A 22,778-nucleotide genomic window follows, 5' to 3' on the forward strand; every position below is an offset into this window, starting at 1 on the left:
TCATCAATGTATTGCAAATGTTCTGGAGCTCCACCCTTTTCTAGTGCAGTCTGGATCAGTCTGTGGCAAATAGTAGGACTGTGTTTCCACCCCTGGGGCAGTCGATTCCAGGTGTACTGGATACCTCTCCAGGTAAAAGCAAACTGTGGCCTGCACTTTGGTGCCAAAGGAATAGAGAAAAATGCATTAGCAATGTCTATGGTGGCATACCACTTGGCTGCCTTTGACTCCAGTTCGTATTGAAGTTCTAGCATGTCTGGCACAGCAGCACTCAGCGGTGGCGTAACTTCATTTAGGCCACGATAGTCCACAGTTAATCTCCATTCTCCATCAGACTTTCGCACTGGCCATATAGGACTATTAAAGGGTGAGCGAGTCTTGCCAATCACTCCTTGATTTTCTAATTGTCTAATCAGTTTATGAATGGGGATCAGGGAGTCTCGATTGGTGCGATATTGTCGTCGGTGCACCGTGGTAGTAGCAATTGGCACCTGTTGTTCTTCGACCGTCAGCAACCCCACAACAGAAGGATCCTCTGAGAGGCCAGGCAAGGTAGACAGCTGTTTAATGTCCTCAGTCTCTACAGCTGCTATACCAAAGGCCCATCTATACCCTTTTGGGTCCTTAAAATACCCTCTCTTGAGGTAGTCTATGCCAAGGATGCACGGAGCATCTGGGCCAGTCACAATGGGGTGCTTTTTCCATTCATTTTTAGTTAGGCTCACTTCAGCCTCCAATACAGATAACACTTGAGATCCTCCTGTTACTCCTGAAATACTGATAGATTCTGCCCCTTTATGATCCGATGGCATTAGGGTGCACTGTGCACCAGTGTCTACCAGGGCTCGATACCTTTGTGGTTTTAATGTGCCAGGCCATCGAATCCACACAGTCCAATAAACTCGGTTGTCCCTTTCCTCCACCTGGCTGGAGGCAGGGCCCCCCTAATTAAGAAATGGATTTGTGCTGCTCACAGGGACTGGACCTTCATTTCTCCTATTCACACTTGGGAAAAAGTGATTTGAGGCCCATCTACCCTGACTGGGGTCCTGCTCACTGGTAACTGGAGCAGCCATCCTTCTAGAAAAATTCTCTCTGGTATTTCTTTTAGCTTGCAACTCACGTACTCGTGCCTGTAGGGTACTGGTAGGTTGTCCATGCCATCTGTTCATGTCCTCCCCATAACCACGCAGGGCAAACCACAGGATACCTCGTGATGTGTTCTGTTTCCTTTGAGCTGGTCCTGTAGAAGAGCGTTTTCTCCTAACGGCTGCAACGCGGGCCTGTGTAGGTAGAGAGTCAAGTTTATTCTCGATCATGGACAGTTTGTCTGACAGTTGTTTAAATGAGTCCTTGTTCTCCTTAGTCAGTTTTTCCACAGCTGAGATGCGTGCCTGCAGTGGGGAAGAAATACTATCTTCATACTGTCGCATACAGTTAGCCATTTCGCCCACAGTAGAATGTGCCATATCATCTTCTCCCCAGACTAATATTGACAATGTATGGGTATATGTCGGTGGAGCATTCTTCACAACCTTCCGGAACATGGATCGGTTGCATTCCACTTCATCAGGATCTACAGGATCTACAACTTCCCGTGGGTGTCTATAAATGATCTCTTGCACAGCTAGTTGTCTAAGGTAGTTAATACCTTTTTCTATAGTGGTCCATTTGCTTAGGTGACTCATAACATCATCTTTATAGGGATACCTGCTCTTTACAGCTGACAAAAGTCGCCTCCAGAGACTGACAGTGTTTGACTTTCTTGCGAGCGCCTTATCAATACCACCATCTCTGGACAGGGATCCCAACTGTCTGGCTTCTCTGCCATCTAATTGCATGCTGTCTGCCCCATTATCCCAGCATCGGAGCAGCCAGGTAATAATAGGTTCACCGTCATAACGGCTGAAGTCTTTCCTTATATTTCTCAGGTCCTTCAGGGATAAGGAGTGGTAGGTTATCTCTACGTCCGAGTCCTCTTGTGATAGTTCTGCTTTAGAAGGACCTTTCTTCTGTGATGGGTCTGCTTTAAAAGGACGATCGAGGAAACCCCCATCTGTGTCAGGCCCTAAATCTGCCTGAGAAGGGCCCTCACCTGGGTCACATGGCTCTGCCTTAGAAGGCTCCAAGTCATCATCCTTCTCTTCACGAGCTGATTTCTTTTGGTATTTCTTCCTGGTTACAGGAGCAATTGGTACAGATTCGATAGATGCTGGGGTCTGAGTAGATGCAGTGGCTGTCGTGGGAGTGCTGAGAGTCTGAGTAGCTGCAGTGGCCATCTTGGGGGGTGTAGCAGCTGTGGTACAGGCTGCCGAGGTTTCAGTGGGTTTAGTGGCTGTAGCGGCAGTACACACTGTAGGATCTGAGGTGGCTGCATAACACCTACAACTGTTCCTGCACCGATATTTAAGCTTATCCCACATCAGAAACACATTCAGGACAACCAAAAATAAAAACATGCCACCTAGACAGCACCATCCTAATTTCGCAAAATCTAGTGGAATCAGCTTGGCAGAAAAGGAGAAGGTACTATTTCCCAAAGTAAAACTGGAAGTGTAATCATTAACAGAATCAGCTAAAGGACGCCTGGAGCGTGCAGATGAAGTCGCTGCTACTGATTCGCGATTAAAGCTGCCCATCATTGTGTCATAGAGATAAGAGATCGGAATATTAACTGCCCAGTTTATCACAGCATAAATCAGTATCAAACCCCATACCAAAACAATACATTTCGACCAGCGCCCACTGCTAAACTGCATGTAAACATTCATAAGAAGCAAGCAATAACACAGTGCCCACGGCAGGTAAGGCATCATTGCAATACTCAACTGTGAAAGAAACTCCATAAAAAGATGAGATAACACAGCATTCAAAAATGACATCACCATCTTCACTATCTGTTTTAACTTTCCAACCCCTCGTAAATCTCAAAGGAAGAAATCTGATATTCTCTCAGCTGAGCTCTCCGGGTCTCCTCCCACCAGAGCCAGGATTCAACTTATCAGAGCAACCTGTTGGAGCTTCTCTCGAGCCCCACGTTGGGCGCCAATAAATCTGTCACGGTTTAAAGCTGGGCTGGCTATTAACCAGGTGGCAGATGCTCTCTGTTAACCCTCTCCCCCCCCCCACTAAGGGAAAGGGGAAGGGAAAAGGGAGAGAGACTTATGGGTTGGAAAGTTAAAACAGTTTTAATAAACTATAATAATGAAAAAGAGTATAATAACAATAATAATAGAAATAATCAAATATATACAAATATATACAAATATATACAAAGCCAAGACTGAGAGCTTGGAAATCCTCCTCAGGCAGAGTTGCTCCCCCAGCACAGGCAGAGGGGAAAATGCAGTAGCTCCACCCAGCACAGGCAGAGGGCAAAATGCAAAAGCTCCCCCTGCCATCACACCTGCAGGCTTTTAACTGGAAAATTGGCAAAGCTGGTACCAATCAGTGGGAGACAGGAGGGCCCCTCCCTCCTGGGCCCCACCTCCAGGAGGCAGTGGGTTAATGATAAATAGGAAAGTGAGAATGACGTGTATGGGATGGAATACCTCGTTGGTCAATCTTGGGTCACCTGCCCTGTCTGCTCCTCCCTGCAGGTACAACCCCCTTTCGGCTCCTCACTCATAAGCAGTGAGGAATTTAGCAGTGACCTTGGGTTCTCTAAGACTAATTGGCCTGGTTTGGGCCAAACCAGGACACCCCCTAAAGTTTTAAAGCACACTATTGAGGAAAAACTAAATTTGATCTGCATCTTGCCTTCTGCTCCCAGTACACAGCTGAAGATTGCCAGTCTACAATGACCATGCAAGCTCTCTAGCAGAGCAGGCAAGACCACAACATCAACCCTCATCAATCCTTTTAAGTACTACCATGATCCAAATTCAGGAAATAAACCATATCCATGTGGGGAACTTTCTGTTGTTCCACATGGACCACTGTAAATAATGTCACTTTACACTGACGTCCCAGACTGAAGCCTGGCCTTTTCAGGTCTTAAAAGCAATCCTTAAATAACTTTTAATTTAATTCAGTAGGCCAGACATAGAAAAAGGCTGCAAATCTGACAACTTCTGTTCTAATGCTTTACATGCGTTAGAACTGTCTGGGCAAGAAAGAAAAAAACCCATTCAAAACCATGGGGAAGGTGTGTAATGGGGAATGCGTTTTTTTTTCAAGAAAAAGGACTGAAGCCAGCTGTGAAGAGGAGCAGTCAGGCAAGGAAAGAGATGACCTGCCTTCACTGTGAAATGATAAAAAAATTGACTCTGGTAAAAACTTTCCAGCTGGTGAAGCTATTGCTTCATCAAAATGGAGATCCATTTCATGACCGGATCTTATTTCAGAAATCAGCGTTTTAAACCAAACAACAAAAACAGCTGATGAAACTCTGCCCACCTGAACCAGCTGGAAAACTAGCCAGGTGGAAGAATAATCACCTCAGCATTCAGACAGATACTGCTCCATATTCATACTTAACAGCTTTCCCCTTTTTTAGTCACTTCATCCAGATGTTCCAGAAGGTACTGGAAGTTCAATTAGAGGTGATATTTTATAAGTGTAAAGTAAAAAACAACTCCCATGTTTATCATTCTAGAATGAATGTATTAAACAAACGTGGTTCCTCAATATAATGTAATCAGCCTTCATCATCTAACACCACCTCACAGCAACCTCACCTTGTGCTTCACCACGCAGTGCTCGACTGCCTCTCAAAAGATGACATGCTTGAGCTTCGTGGTATTTGAAATTCCACATATTTTAATGTTTTCCACAGATTCAGTAAAGCAGAGATGGAAAACACATGAAACAAAATTCTAACCAGTTTCTCAAGAAGCATATGTAGTAAGGTACCACGCTAATGAACTCTCCTATAGAGCAGTTAGCTGCCAGAGACAAACCAGTGTGTTACCCCTTAATAGTTTAGAGAAAGATTTTGACTGAAGCACTCAAGCCCCAAGCAGACATTGTGTTCAGCTTGGTAAACAAAGTTTCAGTACACAGAAAAGCAAGATCTTTTTCAGAATTTAGTCTTCCATGCACTGAGTACAAATACCACTCCTATTGTCAACAGATGCTCCTTCTTACACAATTTAGCATGACAAAGACAGAGGTGTTTTCATTAAAGTGGAGATTAAGCTTTCTCAGAGGTAGAAAGCAATTAAATTCAGATGGGAATTGAAGAAATCTGTATTAGAAATGGCTACTCTGAGGCAGTTGCAACTGTAGTTTGTTAGATTCTGCATACTGTATTTTAAAAGCTCTAAAGCAAATTAGTATTTCCAAATGTTTTAATTTTATTGTGCTTAAATATTTAAGATGCATGTAAAAAGTGAAATACATGCAATAAATGGTACCAATGTTACCGAACTTTTGGTCAGGCGTAGGCAGGTTGTATCTCTGCACACAGAATGTATGCTTCCTGATGATGATGTGCAGAAACTGAGATTTTAAGCATCCTGCCTAAAGAAGTGTTTTATCACTACAGAATGCATCCCTGATCGTTTACCCACTGTCCTACTCATTTTCCTTACATAATCCAATGCAAACCCACATTTTTATAAGATAACTGCTCATTCTGGATTTCAGGTCTGTAAATAGCAGTGAAAAAGGAATGAGTGATGTATTTTTAATACAATCAGAAGCCTCAGCTCTAAACAGCAGCAAAACAATTACGTGGATTCCTCCAACAGACATCCTGCAACACCCACACACCTGTAACAGCCCTGGCCTCCGCGCAGGAACATGGATGTGTTTACATAAGCACATCTTGACATGCTGTTTTGAACAGCAAAGCTTTCCAGAACCAAGGCCGCCCTGACCTAACCTCTATATTTTTCAAAATGCTGGACAAAATGAAAGTGGGAGGTTTGACCCTTGCACACCAGACACTTTAAAGCTTTCACCAGAAGTTGTTGAGTTACATTTCGTACTAATGTAAATGAACAGTCTCTCCAAAGCCAGTTGGGTTATGTTGTTAACACTATGGCTGCGTCTTTAAGAACAACATGATCCACCTGTTAATCGGGCACCAGAATACACAATAGCCTTCTCAGTCACAGAACTGTGTACGTACATACTTAGTTTAAAACATAATTTAAAGAAGTGAGCAAACAGGTCATTCCATAGTCATTAATATTGTACAGATTTAGGAGCCGTTCCTTAACTTGTTCCCTGGGTAAGGAAAATATGGATTCACAGAAGCAGCCCACCCACTGACAGCCCTTAAGTGATCCCTGTAAGGAATAATTTGGTGAACGACCTAACCTGATCCAACATTCTCCACTAAGGCAAGAACATTTACTGTTTACCTGCTCAACAGCCCTAAAGAGATATTTGTTTAACCTGCTCCAAAAAGACTAAAGAAGGAACTTCCAGAACATCCCTAGCCTGTTAGGAAAGTTCACTATCTACATGTTTAGAAATCCTTTGCTTACCTTCATTTTGCTGCAAATTAGGCCAATTTCTTCTTGTCCCTGGACAAAAGAGATGAACTTACCACTGTTCTCATGCTATCATACGTATAATTCAATCTCCTCTTTTACTAACCCAATTGCTTTATCATTCTGAGCACATCAAATAAACAAAAATACCCAAACCGTATTAAATTTGTGTAGCAAACTCTCTTTCTCCAATTTTCATAGCTCTTGAAAGAGTAAATGGATATCAGTATTTATTACAAGATTTAGACCCTTTAGAAGGCAGGATATTCCTTTTATACCCATGGAGTTGCTGAAGTGATTTTAAGGTACATGTGAAAATAAACAAGGTGGCATTAGTCAAACTTTAAAAAAAATGGACCATGAAAATTCCATTTTTGATTTTCATGAAACTCACAAGCAAACCGTTTGAAAGGTAGCCGTAGAAGATGAAGCTTCAGGCGGAACAGCTTCTCTGAGAGGAGGCCGGTACAGCAGAATCAACACACTCTCCCCTCGCTGAACACTTCTCCCAGGCACCAAGGTGTCAATTTAAGGGGGGCAGGACAGATTTTGATCTCGTTTACAGCCTGTATTGAGAACACTATTTCCAACTACGCTCACCTAGCACAATCTCTCCTGCTGTGGTGTGGAACACGTATGAATACTGTTTTCTCAATATTTTAAATGGCGTTTCTTCCCCCTTAGAAGTGGTACTGCCAGGAAAAAAGCATACATAACAAGAATACATAATTTGTCTGCGCTTAAGGACAAAACAGAAGAGGGAAAAGAATTCTAAAAGTTAAACACACTGTTCTTTCACCACACCTGAATTCTGGACTGCAAGAAACCCCTTTTTATTAGCAGTAATATGTTTGGTCATTCAACCATTAAATGTCAAGAATGTGCCTGTTCACAAATCTGCTGATTAGGATTAATTAAGGAGGTGGAATTTCTTACATGGTACCTGATCACAGAGTTTAGAGGAAGTATGAAAAATTCACAACAATAAATCACAGCTCCTGCAACAAAGGCATCAAACTGCTCAAATATTTTATACAAAACTACTTTTTCTTACAGAATCCTTACTTTATGTAATGGAGTTAGTCAGGCACTAAACAGTGTCAGAGAATAGGCAACATGGAATACTTCTCTATGTAGACTGCCCTTAATTTTTGTCCCTGAAGAGATGAAGTGCAACAGATCATATGTTAGGAATTCACCTGCAACTTACATCTACCATCATCAGGGCTCTGAAACCTGAACTGATGGGGTTTTTTAATGGTAAAATTCCTACTAAGGAATCACTCTGTTAAATAAACTTTCCAAAATACTGTAAGTACCGGAACTTTACAATAATCCAATCCCCAAACTTCCACTAAATCAAAAAGAAACAAAATCAGTCCCAACATAGTCAATCTGCCCCCTCGGTATCACAAGTCTTCATTTCTAGCAATATGGTGGCAGGTCTGTAATTTAAAATATACACCTTATTAATTACTATAATGAAAACCAAATAGTTTTAAATGTAAAAAAATATTTATTTCAATTTTGTATTTTAAAAAGTCAAAACAGTTGAACAATTATTAGTACTGACAATTTTTGTGAATATTTAATGTCAAGTATTTCTAATGTCACTTTACAAAAACAAATGCTTTTAAAATTGTAATTATGTTTTTGATTTTACTTAAGTATCTTTTTTTCAACTGAATAGTGGCTTATCCAGTGGTTTTAAATAACTAAAATAACAGAGCTTAACAGACACAGTAAGTTACACTGAAACTTTTGACCAGAGCATTACAAGATTAGTCTGAGGAACCAATGCTACTTTCCCCTTATTTACATATAATTATTACCCCCCGAGAAAAATATGCAAACTGTATGCAGTTTTTTTGATACCTATTTTTAGTGAGCAAAGAAAAATTAGCTAAGAGTATCTGCAATTTTATTCTATGGCTACTGCATATATAGAACAATCACCAAGACCAAGACCACAACAAAAATTAGCATTCCTTATGTACTAAGTATCTTAAAATCTGCCAGAAAACACTTTGCGTAATGCTAACAGTGTTCTTACACTACCTGAACAAGTATATCCAAAGTCACATTGCAGTCATGTCGTTTGGATCCCAGAACCTTCCGCCACATGGCTGGCATAACAATATTGTGCTGCTTTTTGGCATAAAAATCAACAATAGGTTTAAGAAGGATGGTAAAAGTGAGAATGGCACAGGAGAGAAAGAACAGCTTGTGCATTTTTCAGCAAACAAAAGCTCAGTTACAACCAGAGGGTGTACTCTTTCAAAGAACATAGTAAAAAAATAAGTTTCAGGTTTTTTTCTATATTAAAAATAGAGCACTATGTTTTTACATTCAACCTATAACTCCATAGAGAAGTAGATGTCATAAAGCACAGATTGGTGATCACATGTACCTGAAAAGAAACCATTAAATTGCTCATCCTAATGCTCTAATAAATTAGTGCTGAAGAGATTCCAACAGTTCTATGCCAACAAACAATAATCAAATTATTCTTGTGCAATCACACCTTTTCAGGACTGAAAATAGTTACAGAGAAGTGTCCCCAGTTTCAGAATATTTCTTCTATTATGAGGGAAAAAAACCCTGGGCAATGAGTAATTTTTGAGTGATACTAGAACAAAAACCCTTCAGGGTCATTAGTTAACAGTACTGAATAGGCACAAGCCACTGTGTGACAAGCAGCAAGTGGAGGGTCTGTCCAAAGTGACAACTGACATCACTGGTCTCCAATCAACTACTCTAGAGTTGGGTAGACAAATTCTTTCTAGAAAATGAAGAATTCAAGGCAGCCTGCATTTAGGCGAGATCTCTACAAGTCTGAAAACTCTTACTGCTGCTACTGGACAACAAATGAGACCCATATAGAGAAATAGTAGAGTTTCTGAAGCTGCATGAACAGCGTATACATGATACAATTTCCAAGCCTTCTTAAAAAGGGAAATAGATGCTTTGAAAAAAACCTGTAAGTTACTAAATAAATGTAGTCTTTGTATGGCATATCCACGTCCCTTTCCATAAAACTCCTAACAAATTATTTCAACTCTGTAAAGCGAATCTTTTTTTTTTTTTTTTTTTTTATTTAAAACAAACATTAAAAGGCTTTAGGAAATAATAAGTAGTTACAACTAATTTTTATTACATACAACCTCTAGATAAAATGGCATGTTTTAAGGAAGAATGCAACACTAAAGGTTGTATTAAATAATTCCTTAGGGTAAGGATAGCTGCAACTATTTTTCACACAGTTTGCAGAACTGCTGAAAAGCTTAAGGCTAGACTCATATGATCTAGCTGTTGTCATCAAAGCGATCTTTTCAAATGACATTTCACATGCCAATCCCCAAACCAGCTGGTCATCATAGATAAACAGAGACAAGTTTGTAAGGAAAAAAATGCATAGTTTTACAATTGTATAAAACAAAGTAATGTTTTTTTCATCTGTGATGGATGAAGAAAACCTGTTGTCTGAGAATACCAGCAGTCAAAAAAGCCAAGGAATTCCTGAAGCTACACACAAGAACTTAAGAAAAAAGACAGTTTGGTAAAACCATCAGTCATCTTCCACATTTAAGGTACATTTAAGATGGAGACTGCCAAAGATCACATTTTGACTCCTATCTCAGACTTTTTATGCAAGTTCCAATTTTGAGCCTGAACTCAAAATCTTCTGCAGTTTTGCAACTAGTAGTACAAAAATTGGAAAAATATTACAAATGAATCTGCAGATTACAAATAAATCTGCAAATATTTTGGTAACTCTGAATAGCACTTTACAATTTACATCAACACCTGCCAGTTTCATCGTCTCTCAAACCTACGAAGCCTTTGCCTTCTTATTTCCTCTTCTGAATGCTGCTCAGGTGGAAACCAAAAACCATACTGTCGCCGCTCATTATTATACGTTGCTCCACCAAAATCTACAAGACACAATGAAAAACAACTGTTATTTTGTTCTGTAATGAGAGAAAAATGCACATATATCCTGTACGCCAAAGCGTCACAACACAAAGGAAACAAGGAGTTGAATGTTTCCAATTCCGATGGTTTCAGGGCAACCACAACTTCCAGCAACTACTCTTAAAGACACTGAAATGGGAAAACAAAACAAAAACACCACCAAACAAACAAACAAAAAAACCCAAACCAACAAACCACAAAAGAACACCCAAACATCTACCAAGTATTAACCTGGGAGTTCACGTTTTTCACGATCCCTACTTTATACAGTAAACTCGATTGTTAAACTATTTAAACATCTTCAGTAGTTACTTCTGGCAACACAAGCTTTTGGTTTTGCTTTTAGTATTGGAGTCCAACATGTGCTGACCCATACCAGATGCACATACAACTCCCACCCTTAGTTGGCAGCAAGCAATTTCAGAAATACACAACACGTGGCAGCTCAGCTAGCTAGAAGTCAGGAAGTCCAGCTTACGAAGAGGCTCTGTAAGTTTCTGAATCAATTACAAAAGCATTTTAGTTTGTAGAGCACTTGCCAATACATGTATGATCTTGTGAAAATATTAGAACACATTCATAATGTTTCTTTTGTGTTTGCCAAGACGCCAAACTCTTGGAAAATGCATCCAAAGATAACTATAGCTGCTCAAACTCTGGTAGGCAGCAATAGTAACATAAATGTTTATAAAATGAGATGCACTGTTTAAAAGGATTCTTCAAATTCATATTAATATACAGGAAATGAATTTAATGTATATTCTAGTATTTTATCTTCAGCTTGTTCCTATGTCTCAACTTGTTAAGAGACTAATTTGAAAAATATTTAAGCTGTTACTCTGCCTCTGAAAACGCTACATCATTATCTGACAAATACTGTTCAAAATATTATAGAAAGCTAACGTCTATTGGAAGTCACAGAGCTTGGCACAGGTCACATTAACTGCAATGCTTCTCAATTTTATTTTTTTAAAAACCCAGAGTGACTCCTTGTCTGAAAAACCCCAATCAGTTAATATCATCTGCAGCATGGGCAGAAGGGTTTTCATTAACAAAATATATTACACTGAACAGAATGTTCATTTACTACATTTATTTTCCCTCATTTTCCTTTCTTTCTTATACATACAAGAAAGTTTGTTTGAAAAGAAAAAACACAGTTGTTTTACTGTGTCCTATTGACCACAAGCTGAGAAAAAACACTGGCTTACAGTAGTTTGGAACCCAATGAACATTCATTTAGAAACTATAAAACTCAATAGCTTCAAATCAGAGGGGATAAAGCAAGGTGGTCAGTCGACATCAGACCCTTTCATAATAGTGCAGAAATATGTCTAGCCAAAAAAGTGAAAAGGCCTGACAAAGCTCAATGAATCTTTTAAAGTCAACATCTGTGAATTGTAGACATATACTGGAATACAAATGAATATATCTGTATGTATTAATATCTTATTCATCATCTATGAGTAACATTGAATTCATTATAACGTTCTCAACAATGTTTATGTTGTCATGGAATGAAAATTTGCTAGAAAATCATCGTGATTCTCAATTTTTTTTAATGGTATATAATATCTAGGGTGAATAAATGCAAAAGAAAATCAGGAAGTTAAGGGCTTTTCACAGTGTTACTTATCTATTAATATGAAACCAATTAAAATGCCTAGTATTTTCTTTATACCTTGACTTTTGATGGGTATACTTTAAATACAAATACTAACAATAGCTGAAATATATACATTTTGATATATAGTCATATAGTCAAGACCCTGATTGTAACAAATGGCTGCACCATACATGGTGAAAACAGCACTGGAATGCTGAAATTTGCTTTATTAAAATAATCATAATTAAGAAGACATTTACATTTTTTAAAAAAATCTTCTCTGTAGTGACATTGTCAATTAAATATGAAGGTCTCTCATTAAAACATTTATTTTTCTATATAGCATCCTTGGTTAGTTTTTATTTAAGAAATCAGATACCACTTATACAGTTAAGAGGAGTTCTGGCAGAGTCCCCATAAAATATGCTCAACACTTCAAATATAAATGTGATTTAATAATCACTAGAAATAGAGAGATGTTATAAAAAAAAATGCACAATGCTCCTTTCTATGTTGACCCAAAAATAAAAGACTGACAATGTATTTTGAAAAGCTTTATGTTCAAGAAAAGATGTTATTTTACATCAAACAATATGGTGAGGAGTGAAGTTGTCTGAATGTGAAGGTTTAAATAGATGTATTTATATATGTATGTGTATATATAAATTATCCTCTTACCCAAAATAGTTCCCTGAACCATTTTTTTTTAATTGCAATAGCATTATTAATGAAATAAGATCTTTAATGAAAATATTTATAAGCCCCAATGTTCAGAAATGGTAATTAGGCCACTGCTACTACTGAAACTACACCTGGACTTCTGTGCAAGAAACAAACACAACCTTTTCAACACGTCAGCAAAAAACTTCAAGACTAATGGATTTTAAGATTGTATTTGAAGTATTTAAAAACCTGCAATAACACCAGATGATAGACAAAACCAAAGTATACAGTACAAAAAAGTTAGAACAAAACACTAACCCTTACATAGCATATTTTTAAATTACTTTTATTGTGAACTAGTACTGTGCTCTGTAAATAAGGACAACAGACCCTCCACACCTTTCCTGTCAGTCTGGGAGGGGGGCTTTCTCTTACTGAAGTTTACAATTATAGGGCTTTGCACCAAAACAAGAAAATCACTGTAACTGCAGCTGGTTTAACTAAACCTGTATTAGTGTAAAACAGATAAAGCTTTAATGATCTTGAACATTTTCATCCACATGTTAAATAAATAAATATGCTTATCATGCCTAAAATACTTACTGTAGTTAGCCATTGCAGCTCATTACTCTGAACCTATAGTCCCCCACAGGCATAATGTATAATGCATTAAGCACTAGTTCAAAGGTTACTCAGCACGTCAAAATCAGAAATTTGATTAATCACAGACACACAGCCTGAAATGAAGGCAACAACTCTGACTGTCCTCCATTTTTAACATATTTTTTTCCCCTACTATGCATGAGCAACCTACTCTCAGTTGAGAAAACTGAGAACATTTTGCACCCAGAAGAGCAAAGCTGCACACAACTCATCAGCTGGGACTGTCAGTGCCGACACTGAGCGCGTTCGCTCATCCTCACTGCCTGGTCTTCCTTCAGCACCTGATCTACGTCAACATTTACAGGAGGAACTGCTTGTATAGTAACCACAACAGTTTCGGAAAGAAGACTGTAAAACACTTTATGCTGACCCACAAGACCACTTTTACTAGTTAAAAAGACCAACACAGATTTGCAGACTGTTACTCAGATTTATACCCTTTTTCTTGGATTTAAATAACACAGAAAAATAAAAACTATTGAGCAGAAGTCTTCTCAAGTCAAAAGATATAATTAACCAGGGGAATCCCTCAAGAAACTAGATTTGTCATACTCTCTTCGTTCCAGTCAAGTTCCAAGTTTTGGAATCAAATTACTGGCATGTTCAACAGAGTCATTTTAAAAATGTAACTGTCCAATCTGATAAGGCAGAAAAAAATTATGTCTTTATATGAGACTATTAACCATACCTTATTGGAGACTTGGCACTGAAAATTCTGCACCCAACTCTTCTGATTCCTAAGATATAAACCAGAAGTTTTTCTTAAGTTCTACTACCTGCTTTAATTTTTACAATCAATACATTGCAAACAAACAACTATCTCAATTCTGAAATTCCTGAAATTCTGATGCAGCAGATAGTCATTGCCCATAAAAATCTTATTGAATGGTATTTCTGTTTTAGAACAATAAAACATATTCTAAATTCTACACAAAGACAGAGCATAACAAACTCAACCAACAATAAATGCAAAGAGTTAAGACTGTCTTGCTGGATACAAGTCTTTCAAATGAAAGACTTAACTCCGCAATACACACATAGTTCAGTTCAGTTCTCCTGCAATTCTGGGCACTACTAACTTACAACAGCTGATAATGCTCAAAACTTCCTTACAGACTTTATGACAGCAGAAGGAAACTTAATGTTTCCACGTGCCTTGTGGATTCATATTTGAGACATTTCTGAAGTAGACCTTGAACTTCCAATTCATCACTGAATTGATGCTGAATAGTTCACCTTACTTGTAACAGGTCATTTGCAAGTAAAAGATTATATCAAATTAAGTACTGTCACACTGAGTACTTTTAAAGGACAATCAGGAGAGCAGCAGATTATTATTCTGGTTCACTCTTCAATTAAATCATATTTATTTTGTTAAAAGGCAAAATTCATGAAAACTTGAATATTAAAAACTTTTGGCTTCTGTTGCTATACTTGTTGCATGATATATTTGAAAAAAAAAGGCATAATCACAACACAAAATTTAAGACTTTTTTTTAACTCTTCCATATGCTATGGATGTTAAAGCATGGGGAGCTATGACTACTGGACAAACAGTAGGAGCTTCTACTGTGGACATTCACAGCTCACGTTATACCAAATCACCAACATGGTCAATCTCCAGAAGTGCCCTACCCACCAGAAACTAATCCTGGTCACAAAAACAAACGTCAGAAACAGAAGTGATGTCAGCAAAAAGTCATGAGCTGATCCTATCTAGGCTTAAGCCTTATCTTTTCTATAGAGTTTCACATTTGAAGCATCATTTTGAAAGACCTAATCATCTTGCAGTGAAAAGCAAAGCAGCTAGTATTACATGCCAAATTGCTTTAAGCAATTTGGAGGGAGATGCTTGATGAACAATTTAATAGACAAATAATACAACTTATAACCCATGCAGATCCATAGGTTTTAGGAAAGGGTGCCCAAGACAACAGCTGCAACTGGGCCACCGTTTCTCTCCTCCTTCAAGAAACGAAACAAAAGGAGAGCGCGCACTTATTAGCTTGCAATATTAAATTCACACTTTTAATCGTGCACATAAGACTCCATTAGCCAGCAAGAAGATGATTAAATAACGAGATCTTCCACCCTCGCACCGCGTCTCGGCAGGGAGGCAGCAGGCGCTGGGCGGGTGCCCTGCGGCGCTGGGGGGACACCGCTGGCTCCCCCGGCAGATGGCACCGGAGCCACGCAGGCCGCCACGGAAATGAGGACAAGCTCCAGCCAAGACAGCATTCCGCCTTGTAAGCAGAATTAGGGTTGTTTTGAAACAGATGGGCTCTAGAGAAGCTGCTGCACTGAATATTATAGAGTTGTTTATTGTCTGGCTGGTTTGAAACCTGAGGATTATTTGCCAGCATTTAGCAGTTTCTCTGTCACATCAGGTTTCATCAAAGGGAAAGACACTGGAATACAAATATACGTTTTTCTTTACTAAACCAGTCCTAAATTCAGAACGTAACTTGCTGTGTGTACAGTGTTTCGCAGCAGAATGTCTGTCCTGACAGGACCAAGTACATAACCAACATCTTAACCCTGAAGCTGAACAGCTAACACAGATGTCTCCTATAAAAGAATCCTCTAAATTTTGCCTATCTTGTTATCAAGTACAATGTGTCTAGTGTTTGTCTTATCTTATGCATCTGCAATACAACACTGTCAGCCTTGGACACACACAACACACTCTTTGAGGCGTTTCACTGGAACAGTGAACAGCTCAAAGCCCCCTTCCCCAGATCTTTTTCACACATTCTCAGCGCTTCAAATACTAAAATACAGCTACCAGAGGCATGATCTAGAAGAGCAGACAGGAAGAGGTGAAAAAAATAACATCGTTAGTGACAACAATTCATCACTTAGAATATTCTGGTGGAAATACCAAAAAAAAAAAAAAAACCAAAACAAAGACAACTGTTTCTCAAAGAAAGCACATAAGTGAAAGACATACTCACCATCACTGGAATTAAAAGTGATCAGCCTAACAGATAATTCAGAACTGCTCTTCTGAATATGACACATGAACCTCCAGCCAAACCCACTGCAAATGCAAGCAGACCACCCCACAAAGCAGCATTTAGATTTCACAGAAACACCAGAGACGTTGATCTGGCTGTGGCACAGCCAGTCTTGTTCAACAGCAAAACAACATTTGTGCAGCCAGCTGGCAATGCAAATGAGCCATCCATTTAGTCTTCACCTATACACTGCCCTCTAATCATCAAGATCAGATGTAAGGACAGTTTGAAACATGCCATCCTGTCAGTATAATACTACCTGTAGAATGTGTGTGAAGTGTGCATTTTTTGCTCCTCTGCATTAAATTCAGTATAAGGAAGAAAAATCAGCTGGTCTCTTACAGGGTGAGCCAAACAGACAAAATCTCCACATGGGGTTTTAGTTCTGCTTGTAGTACAAGCCACAGAAGTGTTACATCAAACACTCACTTGATTTTTCCTGCTCTCTAAAGCAATGTCCTTAGGTTTAGGTTAGATAATACGCTTTACAAGGGAGTTTCTGTAAGCTTTGGGAAGAATTTATCAAGACACCAAACTGTGAAAGTCTGACTGGTAGAAATATGGAATTGGGTCCTTGATAAATACTGATGCTGCTAGATAAAAGAATGTGAGTGTAGCAAATAAGTAGCAATGGTATCACAAAGCAGCGTGTCTGTATTTTATTTGCATGCTAGCTTCAGTTGCAGTAAAGAAGAATCTAGAATATTTCAGCTGAATAGCTTACGATTTTCACTATCTGCCCTGGCACTAGTGAATGTGGTACCCAAACAAAAACCAAACACACCAACACTTACATACCCATATGAAGAACACACACACACTTCTCATTTCCAAAAAACTCTTACTTTTGTAGAAGCTTTGTTGTAGAAGATAATCACAGAAAAGCGATAGCCTCTTTTCAACACAGTGAGTAGCATACAGCTAACCAAAATGTAGAGAGCCCTGATCTGGATGAAAAGACTGGTCTGTGCCAAGAGGAGAGTGCTCCACAGGTGCCTCAGATATAATCATTTCATGTCCAAACATACACAAAGATAATTCTGACTTTGATTATCCCAGCCTTTGAAAGGTGTGAAAGACAGGCAGCCTACACTTAGCAGAGCTAAGGTTCAGGTATTACATGGCAGTTTGTAGCAAACTCTTTGTGGGATTTCCTCTTTGTTTTCTTGAAACAATGTTGTTTTTTCTGCAGCCAACATATTGCTCACCCAAAGACTGTTAGCTTGGGTCCTCACAAATGCAAGATGTTAGGATCATCTCAGGTAGACATCACCGTTTTATATGGCTTAATTGTGTCACTGCGTCTTCTGCCTTATGTCACTTGATTACGTAACAGATTGCCAGCGTCTGTACCTAGGTCATTGTCGAAGGAGTAAGAGAAATGCTGTATTCATTGGCCTAACAGCTCACAGATCTGGCAACCTCTTCCAATCCTTTTTCTAGGAACTGTTTCAAGTCTAAAGATGGTTTACGTAGCCACCAAAGCTAGGATGTTTGTTCAGCCCCTTCAAACCTTTCTTTTAGGAAATACGGACAGTACAGAACATCTGTCTCTCTACCCTTAGGTAACCTTCCTGTGGCTCCCAAAGAGAAGGTTACTTTTCTCCTCCTGAAATAAAGAGAATGGAAATATGAAAAAATGTATGGGAAGATGACCACATATAGAACCCTCCAGTACAGACCTCCTCAAGGGAAGTGCTGTTGATGTCCATTGGGGGTCTCAGAATGACATTCTTCAAGAAACAGACCAAGATTGTTAAAAATGGTGCAAAAGACTTACACTACTAAGCAACAGTGGTTTGAAAAATATTTGATGAAATGTCCTAATAACTTAAAACACTTTTTTTGTTTCATTTATAGCAGTTTCATATAATGTATTTCTTCCATAAATAGTATAGGCCTGTTAACTATGTTATAATGCCAGGAAATAATTCCTTGTATTTCAAAGTTCACAAACTGCTCTTGGGCATGCTACAGATTACATACCATGTACTACATTGCCACACCTGTGGTATACACCTCATTTACCAATGCTTAAAGTGTTCTATTTGAGAAAATCCAAACATATAATTTTTATGCATATCAATCAGATATTTTTGATGCATATGGAATTGGAAGTAGCAAACTGGAGGGCAGGGAGAAGCTAGAGTCAAATGCCCAGTATTGCTATAGCTCTTTTGTGTCTTCCAGCCAATTAGTACTTAAGTCTTAAGGTTAGTTTAACCAACTACCTTCTGATTTATTGAGAGAGAATCCTAAGGAAAGGCAGTGTATATGCAACATAATTTTTCCTCCTCTCATACTTTAGAAGGACTAGGAGGCTTCCAGAAAGAGTTGAGGCAAACAAAACACTCACAGCAGCATTTTCCCTGTTTTATGTTGCACTAGAAGCCAAACAGGAACTACAACGGGAAAAAAAAAAACAAACCACAAACTATAAAATGGCAAATCTTCTTTTATTCTCTCATCTCCTTCCCTCTGCAAAATGCAGACGTGCTGTACAGTCTGACAGATTTGGCTTTTAGCACTTATCACTGTCCAATTTTTTTCCTACTCAGCTCCAAGCAGACCACATTTAATAGCCTACTCTATTGTTTCTAACACTGCCCTTTAAGTGTCTGTCAATGTATGAAAGAATTTTGTCATGCTATGAAGTAAACTATTCTTCCTGGTGCTGGTGCCAACATTCCTCATCTAGAGACTTGAATATAACAAACTGGTGGGGAAGAGAAACAGCAGTCTAACTAGTGTTTCTGTGCTGTGCTTTGGAATGGCTGACAAATGAAAAAAATCAAGGTAGCAGGAAATCAGTTGTGGCTAATGAAGTTAAAAGGAAAGTAATATATAATGAATCCAGATACAACTGGACTGTTAGAAGAGCAAGCAAGATCAATCTTCAACACAGTCTCTCTCTCTTGTTTTTAAGAGCAGAGATAAAATTGAGAAACACACAAAACCATTCCCTCCAAAAGGTCTCATAATTTGTTTTGGTTAGGACAAGAGATGGCTAAGACTTCATATGGGTATCTTAATCCCTTCATACATGAGGATTTTAAAATTTATTTTAATCATGCCTCAAAGTCTCATCTTTGCTGTATCCATATCACCAAAATACAAATTCTTGTTAAAGTAACAAAAGTAGTTAAAAGCACATTGGTAACATTTTTGGAGTAGAGACCATCAGTCACTGCCTCAGAATAAGCCAAAAAAAAAAATCTTACTGCACACTCAGATCATGCATTTGCAATAAATAATCAACACTACAATGCAGAATCAAGAGGATATAGACCACTGCTGGACTTGATGCCCTTCAGAAAAGAATTAAGGGGGTTATTTTTATAGCTACCTCCAGCTACTGTTTGGCTGGATACTGAAAATACTACAGGAGAGATGATATGAAATAATCTCACTGCACACTTTCCAACCATCTAATAATTCTCTAGGTGTTAATTCTCCTAAACAAGGCTAAACTAAATAGTTAAAAAAAGAATAACTTACATTTCATTGATTAACGTTAAATACTTTAATAAAAAGTTCCTTGTTTGATATTGCTAATGTGCATGATGACTTCATAAAAAAATGTGCATAAAGATAACATAACTGAGTCACGCTAGCAGACTTACTAATTTTTTCTGAAACCCACCCCCTGTTCCTCTTTTTAATAGCTTGACTAAACTGTTTTTTAAGAATAGTTCAATTAAACTGGTTTTAAATAATTTAGTTGGTATCTTCCTCATTCCCTCAGAGATTGTTCTGCAGCTTAATGCAGTTAGCTGCTCGCAAGTTATCCTTGCACTGTTCTATGGTATTCTTCCTTGGTTATTAAACCCTCTAAAAATTCTTTTTCAAGTTGCCAGGTCTTTCAAGGTCTTTAGCTAAATCTATATATAATTTGTAGTTTAAAGTTATTTGGCTGTAAAATGAAGCATAATTATTCTTAGAACCATAGAAACCAGAGCTACAAAGAACCTCAAATGATCATCTAGTCCATCTTCATGCCCTATGGCACAGTCAGTTACCTTTGTCACATTCAGGTGAAACCTCTGTTCAACCTTAAAACTCTTGCAGGATGAAGGTTCCACAAAGTTATTTGCCAATTTATTCCATTACTTATCATTATTAACATCTAACTTAAATTTCCACTGATGAAATAACACCTTTATTTCTTGTTTTATAAATTCTAATAAATTTACATTCCCTTTGTCTTTGCAGCTTTTAACGTATTTGAAGATTTGTGTATTATCAGATAGCTTCTATAGAGCAAATGCCCTCTGCCTCCTATCTCATACTCTATGTTCTTTTCCGTTGTTTTTTCCAGACCCTCACTTAATTCTTACTGCTTTCCCCCTCTGACTCTCCAGATGCTTCCCATCCTTTTTCAAAAGAAGTGCTAAAAACTTGATGCAGTGCTACACGTAAGGTCTTACGAGTACTGAAGAGCACAGAAGCACGTGTTTGCAGATAACATGCCTATTCACAGATTCACAGTGAGGCAAATGTTATACAACATGGCACTGTTCATCCATATTGTCGTTGGTTATATCTACCAGCATGCAGAACTTCAAACAGAATTACTTCCACCTTTTTTTGAGACAGCCTTCCAATTTGCCAAGATAACTCTTAATTCTTATCCTGTGTTCCAGTGTTTCTGCAGCCTTCCTGAGCTGGTATCAGGTGATAGTTACATTGTATTACATCACCCAAATTGCAAACAAAATTAGAACTGTACCAAGGGCAGACCATTGCATATAATCCATACTTCAACACATGCTTTTCCAGTTAATTTTACACCCACCTAACAGTACAATCAATGCTGATTTCTGTAGCTTATTTTTAGAATACTGTGCAAGACAGTAGCACAGGCCACACTGGTTTCACACACAGCCCAACTCATATGGTTGCCTTATATATACAACTTATATCCCTTTATTCAGACTAGTTTGCTATGACTAACTGTCATAGCAAATCCATACAGCCTTGTTACTTACCTACCTGTAACTTTTCCAGGCTTTTAAAGTGCATTTTTCTGGAAATTTAAGCTGCCTGGCTTATATAAAACCTTGGCTCCTACCACCATCCCAGATGAACACCATGTTTACTCCTTTCTGGTCTACTGCAACCTCACAGAATATCTCAAGTTGGAAGGGACCCATAAGGATCATCAAGTCCAACTAACCTGCTCCTCGCAGTGCTACCTAAAACTAAACCATACAACTAAGAGCATTGTCCAGATGCTCCTTAAACTCTGACAGGCTTGGTGTTGTGATCACTTCCCTGGTGAGCCTGTTCCAGTGACTGACCACCCTCTTGGTGAAGAACCTTTTCCTAATGTCCAGTCTGAACTTTCCCTGACACAGCTTCACTCCATTTCCCGTGTCCTGTCGCTGGTCAACAGCGAGAGGAGATCAGCACTTCCCCCTCCGCTGCCCCCATTGAGGAAGTTCTCAGCCTTCTCTTCTCCAAGCTGAACAAACCAAGTGACCTCAGCTGCTCCTCATAAGTCTTGCCCTCAAGGCCTTTCACCATCTTGGTCACCCTCCTCTGGAACACACTCTAATAGTTGGATGTTGTTCTTATATTGAGGCACCCAAAACTGCACACAGCACTCGAGGTGGGGTCACCCCAGTGCAGTGTAGAGTGGGACAATCACCTCCCTTGACCAGCTAGCTATGCTGTACTTGATGCACCCTAGGACACAGTTGGCCCTTTTGGCTGCCAGGGCACACTGTTGATTCATATTCAACTTGCCATCAACCCAAACCCCCAGATCTCTTTCTGTGGGGCTGCTCTCCAGCCTCTCGTCCCCCAGTTTGTACATACAGCAAGACTACCCCATATCCCAGGTCGAGAATCCTGCACTTGCTCTTGTTAGATTTCTTACAGTTGGTGATTGCTCAGCTCACTAGTCTATCTGGATCTCTTTGTAAGACCTCACCCATTCTGCCATTATCTGAGATTGAGATACCTGAGCATCATCCCAACAAAATAAACAGAACTTATTACGAACAAGGACACTAAATTTGTCTAAGTCCATTTCCTCCCAATTTTCATCCCTCTGAAGTGTATAATACATTGTGAAGTTATGCCAATTTTCCACTTTGACCCCTCCTCCTCTTTCCATGTTATGTATTATCAAATTTCTCAAGACAACTAAACTGGTATTATTTCTTGAGGTTTGGTGTTAGAAGGACCATTAAGAAATTGCAATCCTTAAACCCAGAACTTAAATATACTTTCCTCTTTACACAGCCTATCTGAAATCAGTAATACTTGTTCAGATCTGTATTTATAATCTATTAAAAAACCCTTGAACTAAAATAACAAGAACTAAGAAATATGTGCTTACTGCCACATGTAAGCCAGAGAGCTATGGAAACCATTTACTCAGATCCTAAGATCAGAATCTGACAA

General features: G+C 38.8%; 1 protein-coding gene across 4 annotated transcripts in view; it reads right to left on the reverse strand.

The window, feature by feature from the left end:
• Nucleotides 1-8,046: 8,046 nt before the first annotated feature.
• The window catches only part of RHBDD1 (rhomboid domain containing 1), a 50,350-nt gene continuing 35,618 nt past the window's right edge, over nt 8,047-22,778 (reverse strand). For 2 of the 4 annotated variants that reach the window (XM_068406365.1, XM_068406364.1), the window contains exon 7: nt 8,047-10,378. In XM_068406365.1, coding sequence (XP_068262466.1) covers nt 10,260-10,378 — 119 coding nt within the window. In that variant the 3' untranslated portion in view covers nt 8,047-10,259. Of the gene's footprint in view, nt 10,379-14,038; nt 14,088-16,309; nt 16,391-22,778 lie in introns of those variants that run through there. The other 2 variants (XM_068406366.1, XM_068406367.1) reach the window with 2 other exon arrangements.

The sequence above is a fragment of the Nyctibius grandis genome, chromosome 8, assembly GCF_013368605.1.
Source record: "Nyctibius grandis isolate bNycGra1 chromosome 8, bNycGra1.pri, whole genome shotgun sequence".
Lineage (NCBI taxonomy): Eukaryota > Metazoa > Chordata > Aves > Nyctibiiformes > Nyctibiidae > Nyctibius > Nyctibius grandis.